Genomic DNA, 26,996 nt, shown 5'->3' on the forward strand with positions numbered 1-26,996 from the left:
AATGTTTATGCCTCTGCTGCTGCTTAAAGTTAATGGCATTTTATTGCTCCATAGCTTTAGTTGCACACCCCCTTGAGAGGACACACGGATTAGCTACGTTTAGAATTGGAATCTTCCGCTGAAAATATTTTAAGATTTATACGTGCTGAACTCAATTGATGTTACACTTTTGCACTCTTTGATGCTCTTGTTGTTACTGCTATTATACTGTTAATATTTATGAAATATATGAACTGCAAAAAAATGATAATAAACAAACAAGTTAATCCTCTGAGCCCAAGCGGCTGCAGCTGGACTGGGTGGTTCTAAGAGTGCCGGTTGCTCAGCCCGTTCGCCCCTTGGGGCTTGGAGTATTACCACGGCCTCTTGTCTGCTTCCTTCTTGGCAGAGCTGCAGTTAAGCTTGACTCACCACGCAGCAGCTCAGCTGCCCACATGGAAGCCAAGCACGCACCAAGCAAAGCTTGTGGGAGGAAACTTCCGGGCTCTAACCGCGGGAAAATGAGGCCACAAAGAGGCGGGGCTGAGTGACGTCACCCACTCCCGGAGTCGAAGGGCGGGCCGCCTACTATTAAGATGGAGCTGAGGCAGCAGCCCGTGCCCAACTGTAAAATGTCTTCCTCCTTCGCATAATTATATTATTGTATTGTAATCATGTAATAAGATTGCCTAACGGCCTTAAGTCCAGAGCTGATCTTTGTTAAGAGTCTGCTTTCTCTCGCGCTGCATAAGAAGAATATAGGATTCATGGCAGCTGTAAGCAAGGAAATGCCGCATTCAATAAAGAGGAAATTGTCGGAAATGATTTAATACTGCTTTGTACTGAGACGTCTTTCGGGGTCCAAGGCTAGAACAAAACTACAGACTGCGTCACCGAATCTGCAAATCAGTCACCAGGCTGCCTACCGCGCACATGGTGTGCTAAGCTGCGCGAACCTATGCGTGCGTAGTCGGACCTATGAAATCTCGCTGTGTTCAATGGGCACGCTAGTTGGCAGTATTTTTGCAACCTTAGTTCTTGGGATCTGGACCTGTTACAAAAAAGAGAAGGCTAAACAGAATAATTGCTGCAATACTGATCTCCGTAGCCTTTCCGCATCGTTTCCCCCTGCATGCTAACGACGTAGTAGTATAACAGGAGAGCAACTTTTGAGGGTCTGCATCTTGCATAAAAACGAACCTCCGATCAAGCTGCTGGAAAAAATCAACCACGCAGCTTGATGAGATCCCATCACCAAGCATCAGATTCAGACAGGCGAAGGCTGAAGAACACCTCTTAGTTATACCCTGCACTGAAGTCCAGTGCCAAACGATTTCTCCTCTGTACAGTTTCTTAATTGCATAACAAATAGGCTAAAAATTGTAGCATTACCTCAGACCAATAAAAAGATAAAGCAATGCTTTTTACCACTGAATGTCCGCGCTATTACTGCAAGCCTGAAGTGATTGATTATTGTTTGAGCCCGCCTCCAACAGAAGAAACTACAACGCCCATGATGCTTTAGGGAACGGAGCTCTCAGCGTACATCGCGCCAGAAGAAAAGCTCACTTCCCCGCCGCGCTGCCTTCTGGGAAACAGAGTTTTAGCGTGCCGGCCGGGCTGCTGAAACTGCTTGCGAGGAGGTGCCAAGATGGCGGCGCTGTGGGGCGGCGGCGCGGGACATGCCGGGGCTGGGGGAACCCTCCCGCTGCGAGGGGGCCCGGAGTCCGTGGCGGGCAATGGCCTTTCTTCCACGCAGGTAATGGCCGGGTCTGGCGGCTGGTAGCGGGCGGGAGAGAGTTGGGCTAGCCCATTTGGCTGGCGCTGGGTGGACACGTGGAGGCGGCGTGGCCGGCATAGGGAGGTGGCACCGGCCAGCACGACCGGGAAACCGGGGTTAGCATGGCCCTGGGGTTGGGAGGCGAGGAGGGCGAAGGCAGCGCTGGAACCGGGCAGGTAGGGAGCTTCGGGGGCAGGAGCGGGAAATGCTTCGCGGAACATCTGGCTCCAGCTTTTGCGAAGTTGCGAATGGTGGAGTCCCGGAGAGGCTCTTCGCGTGGGCCCCGGGCGCGCGGTGGCGGCCAGAGGAGTGACACGGTGACATAAGGTGGGATTTGGGGAGCTGGGGCAGGGCCACCGCAGTTCAGAGATCTGGAGGTGGCCTCCACCCCCGACAAAAAAAGTTATCGAGGGCCTCGACATAACGGACACGTTAAACTGGAGGTTTCTAAGACATGCTAGTCCTATCTTTAGGGTTTGTCGGGAAGGGGGGTGTCTCCTAGACCACCATTGGGGCAGTTTTGGACTTATTTCCGTGGAGAACTGGGGTATTTATGACTTGGCTGGGGTCCTGGGTTTAAGCAAAGGAAATAGGACCTCCCCACTTATGAATCTTTTAGTAATCGCTCTGATCAAATCTGGCTCAGAATGAGCCCCTTTCCCGCGATTGTTTTTTAACTCCCTCTTCAGTGGTATATCCACATTATCTTTCATAACGGGGCGGGGCTCGTTTTGTCTCCTCCACCCATGGCAATGTGGGCTAGAGCACTTTTTGCTTGTTCTGGAGATGGGTGAGCCCTGTCTCATGCGCTGGGTTGGCTGCAGACTGGGAAGCGTTCCCTCATGTAAAAATGGGCCCTGATGCTTTTGCCTGCCTTAACTCCACCCTCTTCCTCTTATACACCCCCCACCCAAAGCTTTTCATTTCTGGGTGTGTTCATCCCCACCCACTTGCTGATCCTGTTCAGCCCCATTTGATGATGCAGTCTTTCAGCAGTTTCAATTCTTCTGAGAGAAGGCACTCTACAAGCATGCATGCCTCTGTCTGCTCCAAACAATCTAGCATCTCTTGTTCTCTGAATCTGATTCTACCAGCATTCCTGAAAACCCTTGGTGTTGGCTTATATATTTTTTGGAAAAATTATGATCACTTGGAGCATGGCTTTTGCTTCCAGCAAGCAGTTTCAGAGAGAAGCCATTTATGGGAGTTGAGAGTGTATGCCCATGTTAGGAATGATAAATAGCAGTAATGTGCATGTGGCCTGCTTTGGCATTTTGTTCACTGGAAGAGTCTGCTGGGACTCCAGCTGGACTTCTTCTCCAATTGAGTTCCTTCCTACCACGTCCATACCATGTGATGAATGTACTAAGCATGTGATTGCAGACTGTGTCCTGACCATGCAAAAATAAATTAGTTGTTTTGTGTGTCTGTGCAGTGAGAAGTAAAGGAAAATGCATTTAACATAATTTGTATTGCTAAATTACCAGCCTGTTGCAGGTGGAAGGGGTGTTAAGTAGTAGGTGAACCTGCCTTCCTTAGCTTTCATCTGCAGAAGCTGAACCACTATGTTTGGCTTCTCTTGCAAGATTTTATCTTAGGTTTTCATTTGTCACTATTCCACATTCATATCTTAATTGAATTTCGCAGTGTAATAAGCTCACTAAGCCCATAAATTCTTTCTGAGTACAATCATACCCTATCACAAATTGTAGAAAGCTACTTCTGGTCAGTTAGACAGTACTGAGTTAGATGGGCCAATGGAATGGTATGACTGTGTAAGGCAGCTTCCTATATTCCTAATACCATGGAGAACACACTGCAAAGCAGATAAAAGTACCAGACTTTAGGCTTCATAACATATGTGACTTTATTACAGTGGTAGATGTGTTAATTCTCAACCTGTCATCTCTTAAATCCTCTTTAAGGATTCTTGTTTTGCTTTCTATTTCCCTTCATTGTATTCTTAATGTTAATTCCTTAATAATCTATACTTTTGTTAAATTACAATTGAAGTATGGTATATTTATAGGGGCATTTATTAAGATACAGTAAGCCCATAACTTGTATGCATTCAGCTTTATGTGCATGGCAAAATGATGATGTTGATGATGATGATGAAAGGGAGCAGAAAGGGGCCTGGGAAAAATGACTTTGGCAATCCCACCTGCCATTGAATCCATTGTGTTTTGACTACTGCATGTGCACTTTTGGGTTTAGGTGCAACCCCAGGAATGTAACCCTGGTGTAAGTTGTGGGCTTACTATATAACTGGAGTATGTTTGCCTACTGGAGAAGGCAAATCTGGAAACAAGGTTCAGTGTAAGACACTGGGTAGCATAGACAAAGATCTTGTGAGCTTATAGCAGGAAGGAGGAGCATGTAGCTCTCTAGGGAGTTGGATGTTGGGCTCCAACTCCCATCATCCCTGGTCCACAGTTATAAAGGGGTTGGGAGAGAAAATCCAGCTTTAGGTGACATGGCATTGTAATCAGGGACCTGATGGCTAACCAAACATAACCTACAGCAGTTTGAGGGAGCAGCAAGGTCAAACCTGCAGTCAGTGGCAGTGTCAGGAATTTACCTGTTGATGCATTCATGCTCGTTTAGGTGATTAGCTCTTCATGCAGCATATTGACTCAGGCCTAGTGACAGGGTACCTGCTTTGCCACAGTAATCTACTGATGGTGGGAAACTGTTCTGTAGCCATTGGTGCCATTTATAGACACGTGGGGGTGGGAAGAGGTTAGTTGTGAAATCCACAGCAGGGAAAGGGAACATGAAGGGTTAATCATATAATTGTACAGTTGGAAGGGACCACAAGGGTCAACTATTCCAACCCCTTCAACAGGGGAAAATGCAGCTGGTCCGTACAGGGATCGAACCCACAACCTGGCCTTATCAGCACCATGCTCTAACCAACTGAGCTAACTGCCTGGGTTGTACCCAGTGCTCTGCAAATAGAACTCTGCTTGCACAGCAAAAAAGCTCCCTTCTCCTTGCCCTGCTTGTCCCCAAAATCATCTTTGTAAGGTCCCCCCTCCTAGCCTTCCAGAGCTGACTTTGAGGGTGTGCTGGTGACTGCATGGGGAGGCACGTGGGGGGGGGGGTTCTGGTCCACATTCTCTTGTGCTGGTGGAACAGGAAAGCTGGATACCACCCATAAACATTTAATCCAAGAAAAGATGTTGTCCTATCCAGTTGACATCATGAGCTATGGGTCCTATTGAGAAATTCACTTTTTTCCTTTTGCATGTTGTGGCAACAGTTTTCGTTTTATGGAGTGCCTTAAAAACACCACATTTGGACCTTCAGAGAAAGATGGTAGGCAAATCCACTTTCCCAACCAAAAGATGAGCAGTTGATATTAATGACCACAATGGAGATCCAAGGCCAGGATGCTCTCCCCCACATGTGAAACCATCTTACCTTGAGCTTGTTTGGGTTATTTTCAAGCTTAAACTGATTAGGAATTTTCAGAATCTGAGAAGCTAGCAATGCAGACGACTCCATGGGAATTTTCAGAATCTGAGAAGCTAGCTATGCAGACTCCTCCATGTAGAAAATGTGGAACAGTTTAGCAGCCCTGCTCTGGATTCTGCATCTGAAAAGAATTTTGGCTGTCTAGGTGGGAAGCTGTCATGGAAAAACTTGGTGACTGGGACATCAGGCCAAAGAATGCTCCCAGGTATTCATGGAGTATTGCCAAGTCCTTGTAGTGAGAGTCTGCTGTGCAAAGCCCAATAATTTCAGCTGGATGTCTAGGGAGGGAAGCGGTTAAACATGCTTTGAGTTAGAACTTGCTCCATAGCTGCTTTCTAACCAGCTCTGCACATTTCCTCCCTCCCTGAAGCTGAGCTGGCTGCTCTCTGGGTGTTTGCATCCCTGAGACTAGCCCTGCTTCACCAAAATAAAAAAGGAGTGGCCCTAGGAAGAGGTGTTTATGAGCCTGCCTTGGTGGAGTTAAAGTACTGTCAGCAGTAGGATCAAAGTGCTGAAATGGTTCAGAAGGTGCTTGTTGGTAAAGATGCAGCATCCTTTCCCTAGCTTGCCACAGGTAAGAGAGAGTCTGTTATGGAAACCCGGCAGACTGGAAACCAGGATTTATGACAAACGAGAGCCAAACTGAGAGGTGCAGAACTTTGGTGGTGATTAGCAAGCATTAACTCAGGGTGGGATTCAACTTCATACTATGGTGAATGTTCCATCAGCACCAGCATTTTAGTTGGCCAGACAGAATGATCTCCCCTGGATGCTGCTGGGGGCAGGGGGCATTGCCACTGAGTTGATGCAAGGGCAGAGCACAGAGAAAATGATAACAGGCGTGCTGAAGGGATTTAGCATCTCTGTGCTTGGTATCTGGGAAGAGCAACTGTTCATGTGACTCCCTATTTCTTTCCCACCCCAACTGCGTGGGAGACCAGTGTTAGAAACCAGGGATAGAAAAGGTAGGAGCCATGTGGCTCCTAGGACCTGTATCATAGATTCTATGAAGGATGATGAATTGGACATTTCTGTTCCAGAAACTCATCTGGAGTAAGGTTTAGCTGTAATGTGAAAGTACAGTGCATTAGGCATATATTATATTTGTGAAAAAATTTCTTGATGGAATATTGTTAATGATGGTGATGTTGATGATAGTACTACTACTACTACTACTAGTAGTATCCTGCCCTTCCTAAAGGAGTCCAAGGCTGCAAACACATCCACAACAAAACAGTTCTTAAAAGCATTCTAAAACATTATCTCATCTAGTGATCTCTCAGTTGCCAGGAACAGTGTCCTTCAGCTGTCAGACTTCCATGTTAGCATTTGTTACCTTGGCAGGAGAGCACAGACTGCTACTCATGGTGACTTGGTTGTTAACCATGTATGTACACACACAGAAAACAAAAGGCTGCCCTTCAGATTCACTTTGGTCAACCATTGGGCACCTTACAGTTACATAACAAAAATAGTCTTTGCCCCGAGAAGCTAGTTTTCAGCTTCATAGTTTTACCTATCCTGCCAGCTCTGCTACCTTCCATTGACCTAGTGTTTACAGATAATTGCATAACATTTACCAACTTGCCTGCTGGACATCCATGTGTGTGCAGTGCGGCCAAGTAGTAGGAAACTGCTTACGTGGACAGGATTGCAACTCTGAACAAGTGGTTAATTGCAGGGTGGCCATGCCTTGATTTGTTGAGTGGTGCCTGTAGAATGTTCATTGGAAGAGTATAAAAATGTTGCTGTTCCCATTGCAGTTTGATATACGGGGCTAAGAAGGATCACAAGTTACTGCAAAACATGTCAGACTGCAATAGTATTCACTGAATGCATGTGCTAGAGGGTTTTTTTGTAGTACAGTGTGTTACAGCATATTTGACTTTATAATGCTCCTTCGCTGATATTAGACTGCAGTGGAATATGCTATCCGGAGAACATTCCTCAGAAATAAAGGAGCATTAATGGAATTTTTTGTTGTTGTTCTTAGGGTGAATGAGACCAACTGCATTTTTTCTGTGATCTGAAGTGGGATTTAGTGGTGCAGCAGTAAAACTGCTAGCATGTCTGCAAAGCTAAACAGGGTCCAGTATGGGTTCAAACCTATAGCCCTATAGATATTGTTGGACCACAATGGCTGGGAGTCCAATAGCATACGGAGGTCCACAGGTAATCCATTCATTGTCACAGTTTCCCATAACTTTGCTCATCACGTTCTCTTGCAGTTATGTCTTCCTAAAGGCTAGGGAGCAGGCATTGGAAAATGGAATTCCCACCATATCCATCTGTCAGAACCAGTAGTGAAGGCAGACTTTTCCAGTTGGCAAGTTTCCCATCTTAAATGTGTTGATTCAGCAGCCAGAAAATATCTCCCAGGTCAGAATGGGTGGCTCCTCCCAGAGATCATGCATGTTTATTTGCTGCTGACTCTGACAATACTGATTTTGAAATGCTGCCTCATAGTTAATGTTACTCCTGTAGAATCTGCCATGTAGAAATAGATGAAGACCACTGCTTTCTTCCAGCTTAGCCTTTACCTTGAAATAGTTGTCCTTGTTTAAGGCAAGCCATTTACGGCGACTGCTCCTGTCTTTTCTCACTACCCACTAGCCCTTGAGAAGTGATCAAGAGATCAGCATGGTGATCCTATTGTGCAAATGTCTCTTGAATATTCCAGTGCTGATATGATAATTCCATTGCTTAGAATGTTTGAAGATCCATTCCTCAAAAACACGTTTAGCACAGTTGGATGATATGAACCTTTCTTGCATTAGCAACAAATTGCACCTTATTTTGTGGCTTGGCATTTCTCTTTGATTTTGTGTGTGTGTGTGTGTGTGTGTGTGTTGGTGGGGGGCAAACATGCACTGACTCAGTAAAGTTACATGCTGTGGGCTAATCAACAGAGACTGTGGAAATAGGCAACGGGGGATAGAAACTAGCGCAGGGATAGCAAGGTTGTGCTTTCCAGACAAATTCCATTGGCCATGCTGGCTGGGGTTGATGGGAGTTGGAGAGCCCCACATTGACAACTCCTGACCTAGTGCATGCTAGCACTCACAGCTTTGAGTAGTAAGGCAACATTGGTACCCTAATTGGAGGATAAGGTATTAGCAAAACAGCTTGAGTATACTTAGGGGCAGGATTCCAACATTTATTGGATGAAAAGGGCTGCACTTCTGACTCTAGTGATCTGTTTTGCCAAATGCAAGAGTTCTTTGGGAGTCAGTGGAAATAACACCAGGGGAGAAAAACTTGGTGATTTATTAAATAGTAGACTCAGTACAAAATAAAAGTCATTGAAACCAGTATTCAAGCAGAGCAACATAACAGAAACAAGATAAGATACTTTCCTATTTAGTTGATGAGAATGAAAATGGGGAGATGAAGCTGGCTGGCACAGTACCCTACTGGTCTGGATCTACATTGAAGGTCAAGTTTCAGATCCCACCTGAGAGCTATATAAATGTACCTTAAGCCCTTAGTTTAAGGGTTTGTGTTGGCTGGCCTAATATCTAAATTCCTCACATCTGCTTCAGAAGTCATTATTTGGATGGTGTGACGAATGTCACATCACCTGCAAGGTAAGATATGCTGACCCCTCTCCACTGGCCTAATTAATAAATTCTGCAGCTGTACTCCTCCTGGCAGGCACCCAACCTTGTGAACTTGCTCACAAGCTGATCCTCCCACATTCTGCCAACACTTATCCCTGAAACAAAAGCAGCAAGTCAAAACAATAAAGCAAACCAGAAAGCCCTTGAAAGTCCTGAAGGATGTGCTGAGAAGCAGGGAAGAATAATTGTACAAACCAATTAACCCATCTCCTTGAGATGCAAAATTCTTCCAGTATGTGTTTCCTCTATATGATCTCGGGGGGGGGGGGGAGTTTTTTCCTAAACTTCAGAATGGTTGGTCTTCTCTGCCTTAGAAGTATAGTGTTGCTTCCCTCTTAAGAAGCTCAACACCAAAAATGTAAGCCTTATTGGCATTAAAGCTTTTCTTGCAAGTAGCTGCTCTGTAGCACTTGAGAAAACAATGTTATTGTACTATATGTACGTATAGTAAGTTTCTGTTAGTATATAATGCCTCCAGCAGTTTGGAACAAGGCTACTGGAAGGAGTGTTTCATCCCATATGTGCCCACTTGACAGCTTAGAACTGCAGAACTGGTGCTTCTGCCACACATGCAATAAATCCATTTTGTGTGTACCTTTTTTTCATTAAATTGATATATATCCTACCCTTCATGCTGAAGATTACCTGATTGTTTAGACTAGTGTTCGAAAATAGAGGGGATGGCATTAATATCAGACAGAGTCAACTTTTAGGAAGGCTCTAACCTGCACCTAGTAGGTAATGTTTAATTGACTTACATTGTCCCCCAAGCAGCTTTCTATGCCCTCATCTGTTGCTCTTCCTTTTTCTCCTTCACCCCAGTACTTATTGGCAGAGGATTTGCATTTGACATCACTGGATGCAGAAACCATCCTTGAAGCAGGAGAGTTCCTGGAAACGATGCAGGACTACTTAGACTCTTCCGTCATCTCCATCATTGAGGATTTCAGCAGTCTGACTGAGGTATGGTCTGCTCTATGGAGAGATGAAAGCCGGCCAGCACACAGCAACCTACTGGTGTGGGCCTGCGTTGAAGCTCAAAAGTTCAGACATCCTCTGGGAGATTTATAGACCTTAAACTCTTAGTGGCTATGTGTTGGCTGGCCTAATATCTAAATTCCTCACACCTGCTTCAGAAGTTGTTATTTGGATGGTATGAGGAATGTTAACCAGCTGCAAGGATTTTATTTTCAATTGTTCTAACTATTCTGTGTTTATTTGGTTGTGAAGTTATCTTGGTAATGCTCCTTCATCTTGCAGATCTGAGTTGTTTGCCATTAACAGCAACCCTCTGTTATCATTCCATTCCTTGACCTCCACAGCTTGTTTACTTAATTTGTTTTCCTTGTAACTTTCAGTGAGTTAAGCCTGTGTTGGCAATGAGCTTGAGAGTTGCTCCTTTCCTTCCTTGGACTCTCCCTGGGTAAAGCTAAATTGGCCATCCCTGAGTTTCATATATGAACTGAGTGTCTATTCCAAATTTGGTTTGTTTTCCCCCTCCTAACAGACAAAAGGCCGCATGGATGTAGAGAACGAGCTTTCCCTGTTGACTGCAATCACAGATATTCTGGATAGCACCGATGACGAGTCTCTCTCTCCTTTTGATACCATTCCTGACTCTGAATTGTTGACATCACCCAGAGAGCGTGATAATTCTTCGGTATGACATGGTTTATGGGACAGAAGATTTTGCTTGCCTTCTCTTGTGTGGCCAGTTAAAATTGTGGGGTTACCACAACAGTGTGTAGCACCTTTGAAATTGCAGCCCATCCCGGGTAAGGTTAATTATGAAATGTCAGTTTGACAGAAGCTAATGTAACTTTCATCCTGTCCTTGTAATACCATAGGCTGATTGGACCCTGGCAGAGTTTGTCTCATCTAATCTCAGCTAAGTTCACAAGTATATATTTTTTCTCCACCAAGAGGAGACTTGGATGTGAATGACCCCATCCTCCTCTTCCTTCAGCTTGAAACGTCTCCCATAGGCTGAGCATCCAAGCTGCTTAATACTTTGCTTGGTACTCAGCTCCAAGATTTCCCAGCTTATTGCTGTCATCATTATATACACACAACAGCATCCTGTTCTTGGCTGCTAGCATTTGGTTTTCTTGTGGGTTTTGTCACAGTTCCAGGATGATGCTTATCAACCTTATGGAAGTTCTGGAGGCCCTTTTCCTCACCTGTGATCTCATCTCAATCTGCATTTGATGATGAAGTTTCTTAGGACAGTCACGCCTTTTTTTTTTTTTTGCTTATACATTGACAATAGTGACATCATTTTCTCCAGGCTAGCTGCCTCTTCCTGGCAGGCATGTGCATCAGTACACGCATTCAGAAAATCCTGGCAAGTATCCCTCTTTACAGTTGGCATCCAAATGTAATGGGTCTAGCACACTGTGAACTCTGCAAGGTCAGAGCGCCCTCTGGTGCACATGTTGTGGCATTAAGAGGTGGCTAGGTAGTGTTAAAAGGGCTCTCTTGCCATTGGGTGGAAACATGCAAAGATGCTAAATGTCGTTTAAAGAACATTCCTCAATCTATGCACCCCAGGCAAGCATGGATTGGCTGCTATCTTGCAAAGCTCAGCTTCCGCTGGTAAAATGGGAGCACTTCACATGGCATTTTCAGATTTAGTTGAATTTACTTCTGCTTTCCAAACGACTCTCCTTCTGTCAGTTTCAGAGGTTTCTCAGCTTGTCCGTGACACCCCCTGAGCAAGACTTCCACACCATAGAGGACTTAAAGGAGCCTAGACTTTGCTCCATTGTGACAGAGAAGGTGAGATGTTCCAACCAAATCGGTGGGTTGTGCAGTGGGCAACCCAGTTTTTATCTCTGGTTTACCGTTACGTTATCTTGCAAATGGCTTTGAGGTTTTCTTCTTACAATCAAGCAGTGTATAAAAAAAAAGAAATAAAATATTAAACTAATATTTCCCTGCACCTATCTGCCTTGTATCAAGATTATTTATGAAGTCCTCTTTGGCATGGCCTCTCCTGGATTGGGGGCTACATAGAGGGGGAGCTGAGGAGTCGAGTAAGGGCAACCTCTGCCACCAGAGTACTTCAGAAATGGAAGAAACGCCACTTGCTTAGCTGCTGCCTTTCACATAGCTATGAAAGGCGCAAATGCATTTAAAAATGCTTTAAATAAGTAAAAGCATCCCTTGGGTGATGATCTGGCAACCCTAAGAGACTAATATACAGTGGTACCTCTGGTTAAGATCTTAATTCATTCCGGAGTTCCATTCCTAACCTGAAACTGTTCTTAACCTGAGGTACCACTTTAGCTAATGGGGCCTCCCACTGCTGCTGCGCAATTTCTCATCCTGAAGTAAAGTTCTTAACCCGGGTTAACAGAGTCTGTAAACTGAAGCGTTTGTAACCGAGGTACCACTGTAATTCTAGCAGTGGATCTCTCTAAAGTCAGTGTTTAGTAAGCATCCTTTGGTGAGATAGCAAAGGAGTCGGAAATCACGCCCCCCCCCCCAAAGATCATCATACTTGCAAGGAGCTTTACTACATAATCTCTCTTCCCCTCCAGATTGAAGCCAGCACTGCCAGCCTCCCTTTGGGACTGCCTCCAAGTTGTCACAACGACTCGGCTGCTTCAAAGAAGCCCAGTAGCAAGCGTGTGCTGTTTAGGCACAGGGACCGAGAGCTGCCTGTGCTGCAGCGCAGTGATGGGGAGGAAGAGGAGGAGGAGGAAGCGGCCGCAACAAGCAGCAGGCAGGGTTTGGGGGCAGGTGTTAAGGAGACCCTTGTAGCATCAGCGATGAAGGAGGCGGAACCGAACCCACCTGCAAGTGATGGTCCCTGTGTCATTGCCCCGGAGAGCATCTCCCTCAGTGAGCTGGTGAGGTCCATGCACCCTTACTGCATACCCACTTTCACAGTGTGCCTGAGTCCTAACAACCGGCCCCTTGCCGAGGAGCTCCTTGCCGGCCCACTTGTTTTGGAGGTGGTGCCTGAGAGTGGAGAGAGCATGGAGATCCCTGTGGTCTTGCAGAGAATGGAGACAGAGATCCAGGATGGAACTGAGAGCAACTGTACAGCTAGCCATGTGGATGAAGGGGCAGCACTCCTGGACCCTGCCCTGGAAAAATTACCACCTGATGACAGCACCAAGGCTGCCTGCCTGGACGGAGAGCCTGACCTGGACAAGCGGGCTGAAGATGTCGGCAGGGTTGCCCTCCAAGGGGTAGAAGATGCTCATCCAGGGGCAAAAGCCCAGGACTCAATGGATGAACAAGAACTTATATTTGAACCTAGCTCAGCTGCACACAAAAAACCAAAGCGCAGTGCCTTGGCAAAGGACAAGATGTGCACCAAGAGAAAATCGAACAAGGAAACAATGGGGCGCAAAGAGGCCACAAGCTGTGGGCCGATTCCTGTCTGTACTGAAGAGCAGGCTGAGACTAAGCCAAGCCACCCTGTGCCAGAGGAGGAGATGGAGAAAGCTGGAGGGGAAGAGCAGGGCAGGTTGCGCTCAGACCAGTCAGCCCATTCAGTGGAAAGATCAGACATTGAGATGGAGGAACTGGAGCCCCAAACCCCACTTGTGCCATGCAACAAGGAACTGCGGTTTGCTGAGCACAAAGAGGGGGATGTGCCGAGTGAGCCCGTCCTGCTGGTGAATGAGGTGGCTGGCCCAGAACCTCCCCAGCAGCTCCCCAGCAATACTGCAGACTTTGAAAGGCAGCCTCCCAGTAATGAGGATGCTGGCTGCCCCCCAAAGGAAGCAAAGCCCAGGCCTCTCAGCCTGAGTGAATACAGGCAGCGCCGTCAGCAGCGCCAGCCTCGTGATGGGAGCTGTAGGAGCGGCACAGAGAACCAGAGCGCCAGCAAGTGGCCCAGCCTCCCTGAACTCCCCACAGAACTGGCTGAGCTTCCTTGCTTGGTCCCACCATTGCCTTCCAAAGTTGCTTCGTCTGGACTGGCAAAGGACCCTGAGAAGCCCGCTGGCTCCTCCGCTGCTCCTGTCCCAGCTGGCAGTGCAAGTGCCCCACCTCTATCCATGCCAGCTCCAAATTCTGCACCAAGAGTGGCTCCTCCATTGCAGCATGGCTGTATGAGCCCTGTTCCTCCTCCTCCACCACCACCACCACCTATCACATCTCTCCCTGCTGCGTCCCCACTGCCCAGCACAGCCTGTGCCTTTCCCCCTGTTGGGGTTCAGGTGCCTCCAACGTTGCCTCCGCCTTTCCTGCCCCCATCCTCAGGGGCTTTCCTACCACCTGTGCCTCCCTGGCCTCCCTTTGCCCCTGTGCCAGCCGCCTACCAAAGCCTGCCACCTCCACTTCCTGCTGCTGAGGCCCGCCCTTCTGTCTTCCACATGGTTCCTCCTGTGCCCCCTCCGACCTGGCCTCCCCCGCCCATTACTTTGCCACCTTTAGCCCCAGGCCCCCCTTACAGCTCTGTCGAGTGGGCGCCACAGCCACCGTACTGGCCGGGCATGCCAGTACCCCATCCGATGTTGCCCATCCCTTACGGGGATCAGGGACACCTGGCTGGCAGTTTGCCTGCACCATCTTGTTCTGAAGGGGCACTTGGTCCCCAGAATGCAGCCTTGATGCCAGAGCCCTCTCACTTCAGAATGCAAAGCCTGGCAGCCAGTGAGAAACCAAGCCTGCCTACACAGCTCCCGCCAGCGCATGTCCCTTCTGCCATCAAAGCTGACCCCAGAAGAGTGTCTGACCCAAGGAGGCAAGTAGCTCTGGGGAAGCTGCCTTCTCCATCAGTCATTGAGCCTTCAGGGGAAGCGGCACTGTCTCATTGTGCCAGGAAGGGCTCCAGCCCTCAGTCTTTGGGGGAACCCCATTCTGCACCTCCTTCCCAGCAGGTCAGGGAGGCCTCAAAGCCCTCAGAAGAGCTGTCCTTTCCTGATCTGCTACAACCTTCAGGGAAGGCCCCTGTGCTCTCTGACCGTATGGAGAAGACCTTGAGTATACCCACTGCAGCTTCAAGTGCCAAAGAGGCACCTCCTGCTTCCTGGTCGCATGAAGAATGTTCTTCCTTTCCTGCTGCCTCAGTGCCAGAAAAGTTCACAGCGCCAACTGCAATGGAGGTGGGTGCTGAGGAAGCTGCCCCAACAGCAACCGCTTCTCCAGCATCATTGGTGCCCCAGAAGGTGCATGAAACTGCTCAGCTCTCCAAGAAAACAGCCCATATTTGGAAGTACCAACCACTCATCAACATTGCACAGCGCAGCTGTAAAGAGGACATTGTTCAAGCCTTTATCAATGAAATTGGTGAGTGGCTGTGCTGCTGAGGTTTGGGGGGAGGAGAGGGTTAAGTGGCATCTGTGGCCCAAGAATGGCATGGCAGGCAGTCCTTTGCTGGACACAGAACTTGGGGTGCAGATCAGGGTGTCCCCTTGGTGGGCTCATAAACCTGTATGGTGGGATCCCCTTCTAAGAAAAGGAAAAGGAAGCCCATATCCATTGGAGGCTCATAATTCCTAATTATGCACTATACCTTGCAAACTTATTTTCCTTTCCTATTTCTGCCCCATGGTATTTCTTGACCCCTTCACTTCAGGAGGTCAAAATCCCTTTGGGAAGCCCTGCTTTAAAGCCTGGGGACAGTCCTCTTTCTAGCTCATCACGTGTTCACAACCTGCTTCCCCCCCCCTTTTTTTTTTTGCTCCAAACAACTGCATTCCATGTTTTATGCTTAAGTAGTTACATATTCTGTCTGTTTCCCTCTCATGCTCTTAAGACACTGTTTTGAAGATGCTGGCAAAGAGGGCCAGGCGGTGATAGTGGGGAGGCTGGCTTCTCCGGCCGCCCAGTGAAGCTTCTTCTGAGAAGTTACGAAGCCCAAACGAGTGTACACAATGCGTTAATATTATCATTTTCCCCTCAGGAATTGAAGCCTCTGATTTGTCCAGCCTGCTAGAGCAATTTGAAAAGACAGAAGGTGAGTTGCGAAATTTGGACAAGCAGCTCAGCACGTTGACCAGTGTGCCGGCAGGCTTGTTCACTCCTCCAGCTTCTTCGCCTGTCCAAAAACTGTCGTTGAAATTCTACTCCATATTGATCCAGAGCAGATTCCAACCTATACTTAGCAGAGTAAAAACTTAAACATGTTGCAGGATTCCCAGAGGCAATTGTATGTCATCCAGCTGAGCTTTACTGCTACTTAAGGCAAATGAGCATAATGGTCACAAATTCAATACACTTAGGATTCACATTGTCCATAAGAAATCCTGTTGCAGCAGACTTCAACTTACAACGACTTTAATAAGTCTAAACCTTAACACTATACAGCCGTACCTTGGCTCCTGAACTCTGCAAACCCAGAAGCGAGTGTTCCAGTTTGTGAATGTACTTTGGAAGCCAAAAGTCCGGTGTGGCTTCCACGGCTTCTGATTGCGTACAGGAAGCTCCTGCAGCCAATTGGAAGCCGCGCCTTGGTTGTCAAACATTTTAGAAGTTGAAGAGACTTCTGGATCAAATTCCGTTCGACAGCCAAGGTACGACTGTACAGTCATACCTTGGGTTAAATATGCTTCATGTTGAGCATTTTCAGGTTACGCTCTGCGGTGACCCGGAAGTAACGGAACGCATTACTTCCGGGTTTCGCCACTTGTGCATGCGCAAACGCTCAAAATGCCGTTGCGCGCAGAAGCGGCGAATCGCACATGTGCAGTTGTGGGTTGCATTCTACTCAGGATGTGAACGGGGCTCCAGAATGGATCCCGTTCGCATCCAGAGGTACGACTGTATACAGAACACCACACCAGAAGAAAAAAGAGATAGAAAGTGAAACCGAGGCTCCTTCTGGCCGCCTATTATACTCAGCATGACTTTGACAAAAGAGATAACAGAACCAGTTTAAGCCAGCTGTACTCTGCCTTCTCTGAAGGAATGACCCAAACATCATGAACCTTCTTGTTTCTTTCACGCAGAGAAGCTTCCAGAACCCTCTTGAATTAATCAGAATAGGAAAGATCTCTTCATATCAGATCAATATTTTCTCTACTAAGAAATGCAAGCTGACACAAACATGCCTGACTGCCTTGTGTATCACATGAAGGTGGCAGCCAGTCCCAGGCTTCCTTGCACTTTCTTTCCACAAAGCACCACACTTCTTGTGGAAACGAAGAGAGCTATCTGAGACCAGAGTTCAATTCCCCACTTGGCTCATCTGGTGACCTTGGGCCAGCTTCTGCCTCCCAGCCTGGCCTACCTCACAGGGTTATTGTGAGGATAAAATGGGGATGAGAGAACCATGTATGCTATGTAGAGCTGATGGGAGGGGAAGATGGGATATAAATGTAAAAATAAAATAAATACGCCCACTGGCTTGGGTGAATGTGTTTTTCATTGAAAACAACCTAGGTCTCCAGAAAAGATAGGCAAGTTTTGTGCTCAGAAAAAATGCTTGTGAATATTGCTTTGCTTTATTTTATTTTTTAGCCAAAAAGGAAGCTCCTAGTATGGCAAAATCTAAGGACAATGTGACTTTGGGGAACAATGGGTGAGTACAGAACTTGGTCCTAACCAGGTATCTTCCCACACACAATTATTTTCGCTTGGTTGACAAATAGCACTGCATTTCTGGAGGCAGGCAAGAAACACTGGTGGCAAGAGACCTGCTTTTCAGAACACGCACATCCTGGACTAAGTTGCATGATAACTTGCTAAGGAGTACCCAGCATGCGGTGTTTCAGTGCTCCATGTGCTGACTAGGTGATTCCTGATTGTGTGGGACACTTTGTGTGTAATAGAGGCCTTTCTCTCTCTCTCCCCTTCAGCTCTGAGGCACAGCAGGAAAAGAAAATGGTGGACCGGCTTCAGGCGCCAGAGCTCACCAATGTTGCAGGTGAAGGCTCTTAGAGTTAAGCTCTTTCTGTACTGAGAGATGATCCCTGAGACTGAAATGCCAGGAAATTCAACATGCTCTTTCTCCAGGAGTGGTGTGGGGTAGAGGTGAAGTGAGTGCTGAGGGCAGAGCTAATTTGCCTCAACTCTTCAGCACCCCAAAAAATGCATTCCTGAGATTCTCTGTTGAGCTCTTGCTGAGGGGCCTAGCTCAGGTTGTTCATGCTGAGGAAGGGTGCTCTTTTGGGAAGGTAGATGGGGCAACAGTGACACACCCTTTTCATGAACATGAAAAGACATAAGCTAAAAAGCAGAAAAAGAATCAAGTAATTATAAATTGCCGTCAAAATGCAAAGGCATGAAATTTACATTAAAGGTAAACTGCTGGGTGGGGGTGGCAATTCATTCAAAGACTAGAGCATGGGGGAGGGAAGCAGAGTGTCGCCCTTCCGGCCTCTCTGTGTGGCCCTTGGAACTCTGCAACCCAGGCAACAGTCCTTACTGACTTGTCTTTCACACTGCAAACTATTTTTCTCTGGCTGTAATGTGTCCTCAAACTTTGAAAATGTATCTTGCTTGTCCAGATGGGGGGCAGAAAAGGGTGTGTAAATAGAAAGTAGCCCACTGTGCAGTGGTAAAAGTTGCATAAGTTGCTCCTCCCACTTATATCACTGGCACTGCCCAACACTGGGATACGGCCCTTGGAAGGTTGCCCGGAAGGGAATGCCCCCCCCAAAGGTTACCCACCGCATAGCCTTTTCAAGAAGATGGAGTCTTCTTAATTTTTTCTGAAAGGAAGTTGTAAAATTGAGCTGGTTTGGGCTATTGCTGGGGGTGAAAACTTTGACACCCCCCCCCATAGGAGAGGCAACAAGGCCAGTTGCCTGGACCACATTTTTTTGAGGGTGGGAGGGGTGCTGTGCACATGGGTTTCTCTTCCATCTCCTGAGGGCTCTCTGTCTCTCTGCAGGACTGACGCCTCCAGCCACTCCGCCCCACCAGCTCTGGAAACCTCTGGTGGCCGTCTCCCTGTTGGGTAAGGCTGGCTCCACCAAAGGCGTCAGGCTCACGAAATCCCTGAGCAAGCCTCACCGGAAAGCTGCAGCCCCCGTTCACGTCGGCTCCGGTGAGCATGACTACTGTCAGCTTAGTGCCGCTCAGCCAAAGGGAGGTGCCCGGTGGAACGTCAAGCAAAACTCTGACATAACAATAAAGCCCATCAAAGCCGTGGCAAAAGAAGTGCCGGATCAGCCCCCTGCTGCGAGCCAGCTCCCTGCTGCTGTCAGACTGGACCCTGCTGGCTCCCTTGGCACGGTGGCTGCCTGCCAGAGTCCCAGAGATGTTGGGCGGGAGCAGCTCAGAGCCTCTATTCCCATTGCAGCCAGCTCCAGCCCTGACACATCAGAGTCACCGCTGTTGGACAGCAGCCCCACCAGCTCACAAAAGGAGCCCCTGGACCACCGGACTAGCACACCTAGGTCCGCGGGCAGCGATGATCCGTGCTCCGTACTGTTATCTCCGGCTGCATCCCCCTGCCGGGACGCAGAAGGACCCACGTTGCAGCAGCCTCAAGAGGTTCGGCAGAAGCGGCTGGCTTCCAAACGCTCCTTGCGGTGCTACCGGGGCAGGCAGAAGTCAGCCAGTCCCCCAGAGGGGCCCTGGAGAGGCAGGCGGACCCGCGCCAGCCGGACCCGTGCCAGCCGATCCTTCAGCTCCAGCTCTGATGGAGACAGTGACAACAGTGACTCTTCATCCTCCTGCTCCTCCTCTTCCTCTTCCTCTGCATCCTCTTCTCGATCACGCTCTCGGTCTCCCCCAGCGAAACGCTGGCGAAGGTGAGGGATGAAGTCTCTTTCCTCTTGCCAAGACTCGGCACCCTGAGTGTCAAATTGCCCTTGCGTGGCACAGAAGTTTTATGGGCCTTTCCCCTCAGCAGCTGTTGTGGCTGAAAGTTATGGGTGTGGAGTGCTGTGGGGTGGCTTGGGGTGTGTGCAGCAATGGAGTCTACGTTGCCCAAGAGGAAGCCCACTGTACTCTTTGCTAGCCTTGTGGATAGCTGGGCGCTTTCCTAGCTTAGTGAGTCTTAGGCTCTTATCTACAGTATACATGCCTATGTATGTATAGTGTAAGTAGATAAATAGGTACCAATAGGGAAGGTAAACGCTCTGGCTTCTGTCACGATATTCCATTGCGCCAGAAGTGTCATGCTGGTCACATGACCTGGAAAACACCCTATAGTCAAATTTGACTGGACTTAATCGTCCAGATGTTCTTTACCTTTATCTTTGCATGCCTATTCTGGTTCTCTTCCAGAGGAGCTTTTGGACTGAACTTCTCAACTTGTATCTTGTTACTTGGAGGATAGCTTTGCAAACTGCTCTAATGAGTGTGCATCTAGCATCCCTTTCTGTCCCTTTGGGTTGAATCCAAAGCAGGGCTAAGTCACGGTCCTGTTAGCACAGGGATTTCTGTTTGCACAACAGGAGTTTCTCCCTGTCTCCCCATGCCCCTAATTTTATTTTTGGAGGTTCTGCCAGCCTTCTGGAGCAGATTTGCATAAATGGAAATCCTTTTGTTACTGGGACATGTTAGTTGGATACCCTTCTTGGTGAATTTGTTCTTCGCCTTATACGGAGGGGCCACAGACTAATTCAGTTTGCATGTGACATATGGTCACCATGAGGACTCTTCCCATCCTAGGAATGGCAGGTTGTGGGTTGCTGAACCTTTTCAGCTGGGCCCATTAAGCCTCTGCTTCTCTTTTCATCAGTTCTGTTTCTAGTGACATCTTGTGCTGCCTGAGGCGGCTGCCAATATCCAGCCCTCAGCTGGTCTATTCACTTGATAGTACTAAGGAATGCACATGGATGCGGATGATGATTAAGGCCTAAGATTTCAACTATTTCCAAAAACCCAGTGTTCAGGACCCTTGGAGTGGAAGGTTAGCCACACAATGGCATAGGTGGCAACAGTCCATGGCTAACGGATGCGCAAGTTGCACTCTCTCCTTAATTGCCTCTCTCTGGAGAAATTTTGATCAGGTGAATTACCTCGGGTTGCAAATGTGACCCGTGGCGTTTGCAACCCGCAGTGCTGCATCTGCGTATGCGTGGGTTGTGATTTGGCGCTTCTGCGCATGCGTGAGCGCCAAAACCTGGAAGTAAGCTGTTCCAGTATTTCCGGGATCGGCGCGGTGCGCAACCCGAAAATGCATAACCTGAAGCGTCTGTAACCCGATGTACCACCGTATTAAGACCTGTTGATGGAAATGAAGCCTTAACTTGCACAATGCATACCAAGCACAGAAATTGACCTTTGTCCCGATTTGTGGTGGAATAGAGTGGCCTGAACATCTGCCATACTTCTGGTATATCTTGTAGTGGGGAGATAGAAATGGCTATGCAGCCCTTAATTCACTGCACTGTGCATATCCTGCACTTCTACTGTTAGCAGTAAGTTACTTCTTAAACATAGTCTTACCTGGTATATGGCAGCTTCCCGTTCATCCATCTAAATCAGCATTGTCTATTCTTGACAGTAGCTCTCCAGGGTAGCTCTCCCCATCTCCTGTTAACTGATTTCTTTTTACTTTAGATGCTAGGAATTGCACTGGGTATCTTCTGCATGTAATGCAAATGCTCTATTAAGCTCCAGTCCCTTACAGAACAAGTGTTAAAGCGTCTTGGGCATGTCTTAGGGTGAACATTTGACCAATATATTTTGGATAGACCTCTACCAATGCAAGTAGGTGTCACAGTCTGCTTTGCCACAAAGTTTTCTGTCTTGGGAAGCCCTTGTTCCTTGGGAGAGAAGGCATGCTGAAGCTCCATTGCAAGCAGGTTGCACAAGCTGAAGGTCACTTGGGAGCTCCTGTGTGTGTTTGCACGCACTCCCATGGACACACAGTGTGTGTGGCTGCTGGTCTCACTGGGCTCCCTCCTTCACTCCAGGTACCATTCTCGAAGTTCCAGCTCCTCTTCCTGTGGGAGCTCCTGGAGTCGGTCGAGGGGCAGGTCCCGGTCTTCTTCGTGTTCCTCCTACATATCAAGATCATCCTCCTGCTCCCCCTCTCTGCACAGAAGGAAGAGGTGAGACATGCAGCACTTGTGTTTGTTCTCTTGAATATATATATAATAATATATATAATCTGTCTTCTTCCCCTTTCTCCACCACCACCACCCCAGCAATTCTAATATGAAAGTAAAGTCAAATATTTTATGTTCAGTTTGGGCTCCCTCTCTGTTTCCCCACATTAAATAACGTGAAATGCTTTAAATGCATTTTTGTGCTTTTTTTAGTCACCATATGGGTTTTCCTTGTGAAGTAGTTTTGCATTCTCCTTTCTTGAAACCTTGAACCCTTCCCACGTATTTGGCACCTTAGTATTCTGCCCTTCCTCCAAGGGGCTCAGAGGTGTGTTTTTTGCCTCGTGTGCAGTAAAGTGTGCTGTGACTTTTGCATTGAGTTTCATAGCTGAACTGCAGCCTAGGATCTCCAGGTCTTGCCTGTATTCTTGCCACTGTGCCAACTTTCACAAGTTAGTTGTCACCTGATCAACAGCTTGCAGGGTTTTTTGTGCGGCACTTCCCCCCCACCTTCACAATGAGTGGGGTGTTTAGCTTTATACTGACCAGCCACGTGAGTGGACCCCAACTGGATCAGTACTTCTCTCTCTCTCTCTCCCCACCCCCTCTCTTCCTTGGAAGCTGCTTGCAGCCTGGAACATCTTATTCTTCTCTAAGAGCTAAAACCAGGAGATGATGGCTGTATCTCCCTAAGTGAAGAATCAAGCTGCTCCTACCTTTCTGCTACCATTTCACTTTTTTCACTCTGCTTTGCTTTGACTTCTTTTTTTACAAAAAACCATACAGATACAATTCCAGCAGCTCCCGTGAGCGTTACCAAAGGCAGAAAAACGGATACAAAGACCGTGCAATAGTGAGTATTTCTGGGGCATACCAGTGTCCTAGGAAGGGCAGCTACATCACGGGGGGCTGCCTTAATCATGGCCATTGTAAGACCATGTGTCGCTTTCCTGCTCAGGAATTGATACGCTTTCTTCAACCTAATGCTATTAGGCTGTTTTTCCCAGAACCAGGCAGCTCTGCTTTTTCCATTGATCCAAGGATAAGGAAAGGCTGGCCTGTTTAAGTGACAGTGAACTTTCCTCACTGCCAAAGTGCTAATATAGTGCAGAAGTGCAGTTTTTGAGCAAGCAATTGCTTAAAAAAAAAAAAAAAGCAAGTAGCTACTTCTTGAGCTGCAGAGATGACCTTGACAGTATGTGGGCCATGCTTGCTGAAATCTCAGAAGCCATAGAGGTGGCTGGTTTAGGCTTGGTATGTTCTTCAGAGTCTTTGTCCTTGTTGAGGTAGGCAAATACACAACAAGAGTTGCAAAAAAGAGAGGAAAAATAAAAACAGATGCACTCAGCTAGCTAGCAAAAAAGCATGCTGGTTGTCGAATTTGGATTTCCCTGGATATGGTACACATACGGTTGAGTTACCTTGGGAACATGCACCTACTTGGGCTTTTCCCCTTCCCTTGAGGAAAACCTGACAGTGTCTTAGCCCTTTAGGCAAACTTCCAAGTGAGGTCCTGGTCCTGGAGCACTTTCTATTAGAAGTTGAAGTTGTATTTGCATGAACAAAGGTTAATAGTTGTGGGTATTTGCGTAGTAGCTAAACCGGCTCATGACTTCTGTTCAGTGGGGAAGTTCATGCGTAGAGCACATGAACACATTCGCCACATAGAAAGTGAACGTGAGGCCATCCCAAAATTCTCCGGCACTTTCCAGAGAAGCTGTAGCCCTCCTCTTAGTGATCCACAGAGGCACCATGGGAAGGGTTAGAACAAGTTTTGGAAGCCTGTGGCCCTCCAGATTTTTGCTCTTGGATGGGCAGTGCTCACTGATGCTGGAAAGTATATTCTATTAGCATCCTGAAGGACCATGAGTTCCCCATCAGTGGTTCGCACAAGTAAGCAGGGGGATCTATATTTAAAAATGAGTTTGTGGTGAGTGTTCTTGTTGGGGCAAGTGGATTGGGAGGAGGAAGATGATTGCTTGATAGAACTGTGGCTGAGTTCTGCCCCTTCTCTCCCTCAATTATGTGCATAGGAAGAACGTCGTGTTGTCTTCATTGGGAAGATCCCCAGCCGGATGACTCGTTCAGAACTACGACACCGTTTCTCTGTGTTTGGGATCATTGAGGAATGCACCCTGCACTTCCGGGAGCAGGGGTAAGAGAGGATCAAGCCTTCCTTTGGGCAACCTCCTTTGCTGCATGGATCTAATGGGAAGAGGGGGGAAGAGGATGGGGTGTTTCATTCGCTTTCCCCCTGGCTGGTCCCAGCTGTAGAATCGTAATTCCTTGTCCTTCCTATCTGGCAGGGATAACTATGGCTTTGTGACATACCGCTATGCTGAAGATGCCTTTGCTGCCATAGACGGTGGGCATTCACTGCAACGCCCCGATGAGCAGCCCTTTGACTTGTGCTTTGGAGGACGCCGGCAGTTCTGCAAAAGGAACTACGCCGACTTGGGTGAGTCCATGGAGGTGACTGTGAGTTTGGGTTAAACGTAGTTGCCATGAACTTTCTCTGAGACATTGAGCAAACAGGAGTATCCAAGTTCTTGGAACTTTCTTTGTGCAGGAGGTTAGCCCCCTGCTTAAACTTTATTTTGCCGATCTCATGATTCTTGTGGTGTCAGTCCTGCATTGAGGTGTCTCGCAACACAGCAAAGGAAGCTTGGTCTTAAGTATCTTGGGTAATGGAGTTGTCAGTTGAGGTTCAGCTAGCTTGGCACTGATTTTTGCCTATTATTATGTGTTAAATTTATATACCGCCCTTCATCCAAAGATCACAGGGTGGTTTTCAACATACAAACCCAAAATGGATAACATAATAGTAACACCCTGTATATTCATTACCTATGTGTGACAGAGAAGGTGGGAGAGAGAGAGAAGAGTTCGGAATAATTGATTCCAGAGTTTTCTTGGGGCAAACAGTCTAGGGGGAGTGTAGAGGTGGCTAGAGGCCTAGTCAGCCTTTCCATTCCAGTGCACTTTTCTGGTTGCTAATTCTAGTTGACTCACCGGTGACTGTCTTTGTGTTTTTCAGACTCAAACCGAGATGACTTTGAGCCTGCTCCCGCGAGGAGCAAATTTGACTCCCTTGACTTCGACACCTTATTGAAGCAGGCTCAGCGGAGTCTGCAGAGGTAACGCTGGCTCTCTCGGGCTCACGTTGCCCGGTAGGCATCTGCCTACACCAGCCTTACCTCAGATTGGCTGCAGGGGCAGGTGCCCCTTGGGCCTAGCTGCTATGTCCAGCGTGGTTTTGTAATGAAATATAACAGAAAAAAATCCCATAAACAATTTTTATCCTGGCTGTTTTTCTAGGGACTATTTAAGGGGAAGGACACTTTCTCTAACAGTGGGCACAGGAATGGAAAAACAACATCAACCACCTTCAGTCCACTTAATCACTATGCAGACAATAAACTCTAATCATAGATCTTCCCAGTCTCCTACTTTTTGTCTGTCTGTATCTGTCACAGCAGGATTGGAGGAGGCAAGGTACAAGGCCTCAGGGATTTTCATACAGGTGTGAAATCAAGCTCATCTGATCAAGGTCCGAAGGGGTCACCTTGGGTGTCACACAAAGTTAGGATGTGCTGTTGTCTTAATGACCTGTGGTAGCCACAGGTGGGCTGTAAGGTGGCTGTGGGTGGGGCTGCAGAAGCTGCTTGTTGTCTAGTTTCTCCCAGTCTACACTCACCAGGGCTATAAAGAATGTAGGCTCACCACAGTTCTGAATGGCCAATAGTTAATGTGTTTCAGCTCCTGTGGGGTTGGGTGGGATGGTTTTGTTCTCTTGCCCACCCAGAACGTCTCCTGTGCTGCCACACCCCTTCTCTGTTTGCTCTGCCTATGGTATATTTCTACAACAAACCCTGCAGACTTGTTCTCCCCTTTTCTAGAGTTGCAAGTCCACAGTAGGAATAATTATTATTACTACTGCTATGACGATGATAATGATGTACCAAGGCAATCACTTAGGGAAGTATCTAGCTAATGTGCTCCATGGATTTAAGCTCGCGCAATGGAACTTGCCCTTCGCTCATGCCTGGCCTGTGCCCTCCCCAAAATCTCTGGAGGGTTGGTGGGGAGAAAGCCAGGACAGATTCAGTGAGGCATGCAGGGATGGGAAAGGTCTGTTACTTGACATTACTTTGGATACACCCCTTTTTCTAGCTGTTGATAGGAGCAAGGAATTACAAAGGACACTGAAGTCCCGATTACTGAGAATCTTGTCTAGCAACACCTGATATTTGAGATCTCAGTAGGCATTGCCTGCTGAAATTCAAACAAAATTTTCAAGCTGTAAGGATTAGAAACCTGCCTCTTTTTTCTTTCTTCCTTTTTTAAAAAAATTGATCGTTGAGGCTCACTGGAAACTGGATTCTGTGCCCAATATAGTATCCTTCAGGTTTTTTGCTGAATTGCAGTAGGAATGTGGTCTTAGCTCAAGTGCAAGCAGCACATATTCCAGCAGTCTTCCATCAGACCTGCATCTCCGTGTGGCTGTGCACAGGCCCAGGTAATAGGCTAGCATGGTGCTTGATTTAAGGGCCTGTGAATTCTGCTCTGAAATCTATGCCAATACAACTTAAGCAGACATTAAATAAAACGGGTATTCTACAGGAAATTAATACCCTGAGGAGAGAATTAGTGTGAGACGTGGGAATGGAGATTGAGATAGAAGAAAGGGGCAGAAGCACAAGGGCAGCATGGGGAACCCCCCACAACTGTGCTTTCTGCCTTAGCTGCTTGGCAATAAGGCAAAAGTAAGCATCCTGAATGTTTCAAGTCTTACCTGAATGTTTCAAGTAGCTGATCAGAGAAGCTGTGTGGGAGATGGATCTATTTTAACAAGTTGGAGCAAGTGGCCTCATTCACCACTGGATGGCACTGTACATAAATCAGTCAATAAATAGCATAATTGCTGAAGCCGGAACACAATAGCATTAAAAGCACAAGTTGTTCCCTGAACTATTTCCTTGGAGATTGGTGCCATGCATCACTCAAGCCATACAAGCTAGGAGATTTTTTATGTAGTCATTGCTTTGCATGGAGAATAAGATACCATTCAGAAGATCCTGGCAAGTTTACCAGCTGATTTCAACCTAGGCTGCTGTATTCTGTACTTTGTGGGTTCTGCAGGGGGCAGCTTTGCATTGGTTCCATCTCCCCCTAGGGAGCTGTGCTAGGTCATGTTCTCAGCAAGAGAGTGTCTACTTACCCCCC

General features: G+C 47.4%; 1 protein-coding gene across 1 annotated transcript; it reads left to right on the forward strand.

The window, feature by feature from the left end:
- Nucleotides 1-1,514: 1,514 nt before the first annotated feature.
- Nucleotides 1,515-25,204, forward strand: PPRC1 (PPARG related coactivator 1). Its single transcript, XM_083505208.1, has 14 exons — nucleotides 1,515-1,738; nucleotides 9,682-9,822; nucleotides 10,367-10,519; nucleotides 11,536-11,637; nucleotides 12,402-15,108; nucleotides 15,725-15,778; nucleotides 17,281-17,341; nucleotides 17,619-17,686; nucleotides 18,656-19,520; nucleotides 21,636-21,773; nucleotides 22,557-22,623; nucleotides 23,804-23,925; nucleotides 24,077-24,228; nucleotides 24,808-25,204. Exons 1-14 carry the CDS (start codon nucleotides 1,631-1,633, stop codon nucleotides 24,909-24,911), a joined length of 4,842 nt encoding a protein of 1,613 aa, XP_083361334.1. The 5' UTR covers nucleotides 1,515-1,630; the 3' UTR covers nucleotides 24,912-25,204.
- The last annotated feature ends 1,792 nt before the right edge of the window (nucleotides 25,205-26,996 follow it).

Source organism: Podarcis liolepis, assembly GCF_965112155.1.
Source record: "Podarcis liolepis genome assembly, chromosome: 5".
Lineage (NCBI taxonomy): Eukaryota > Metazoa > Chordata > Lepidosauria > Squamata > Lacertidae > Podarcis > Podarcis liolepis.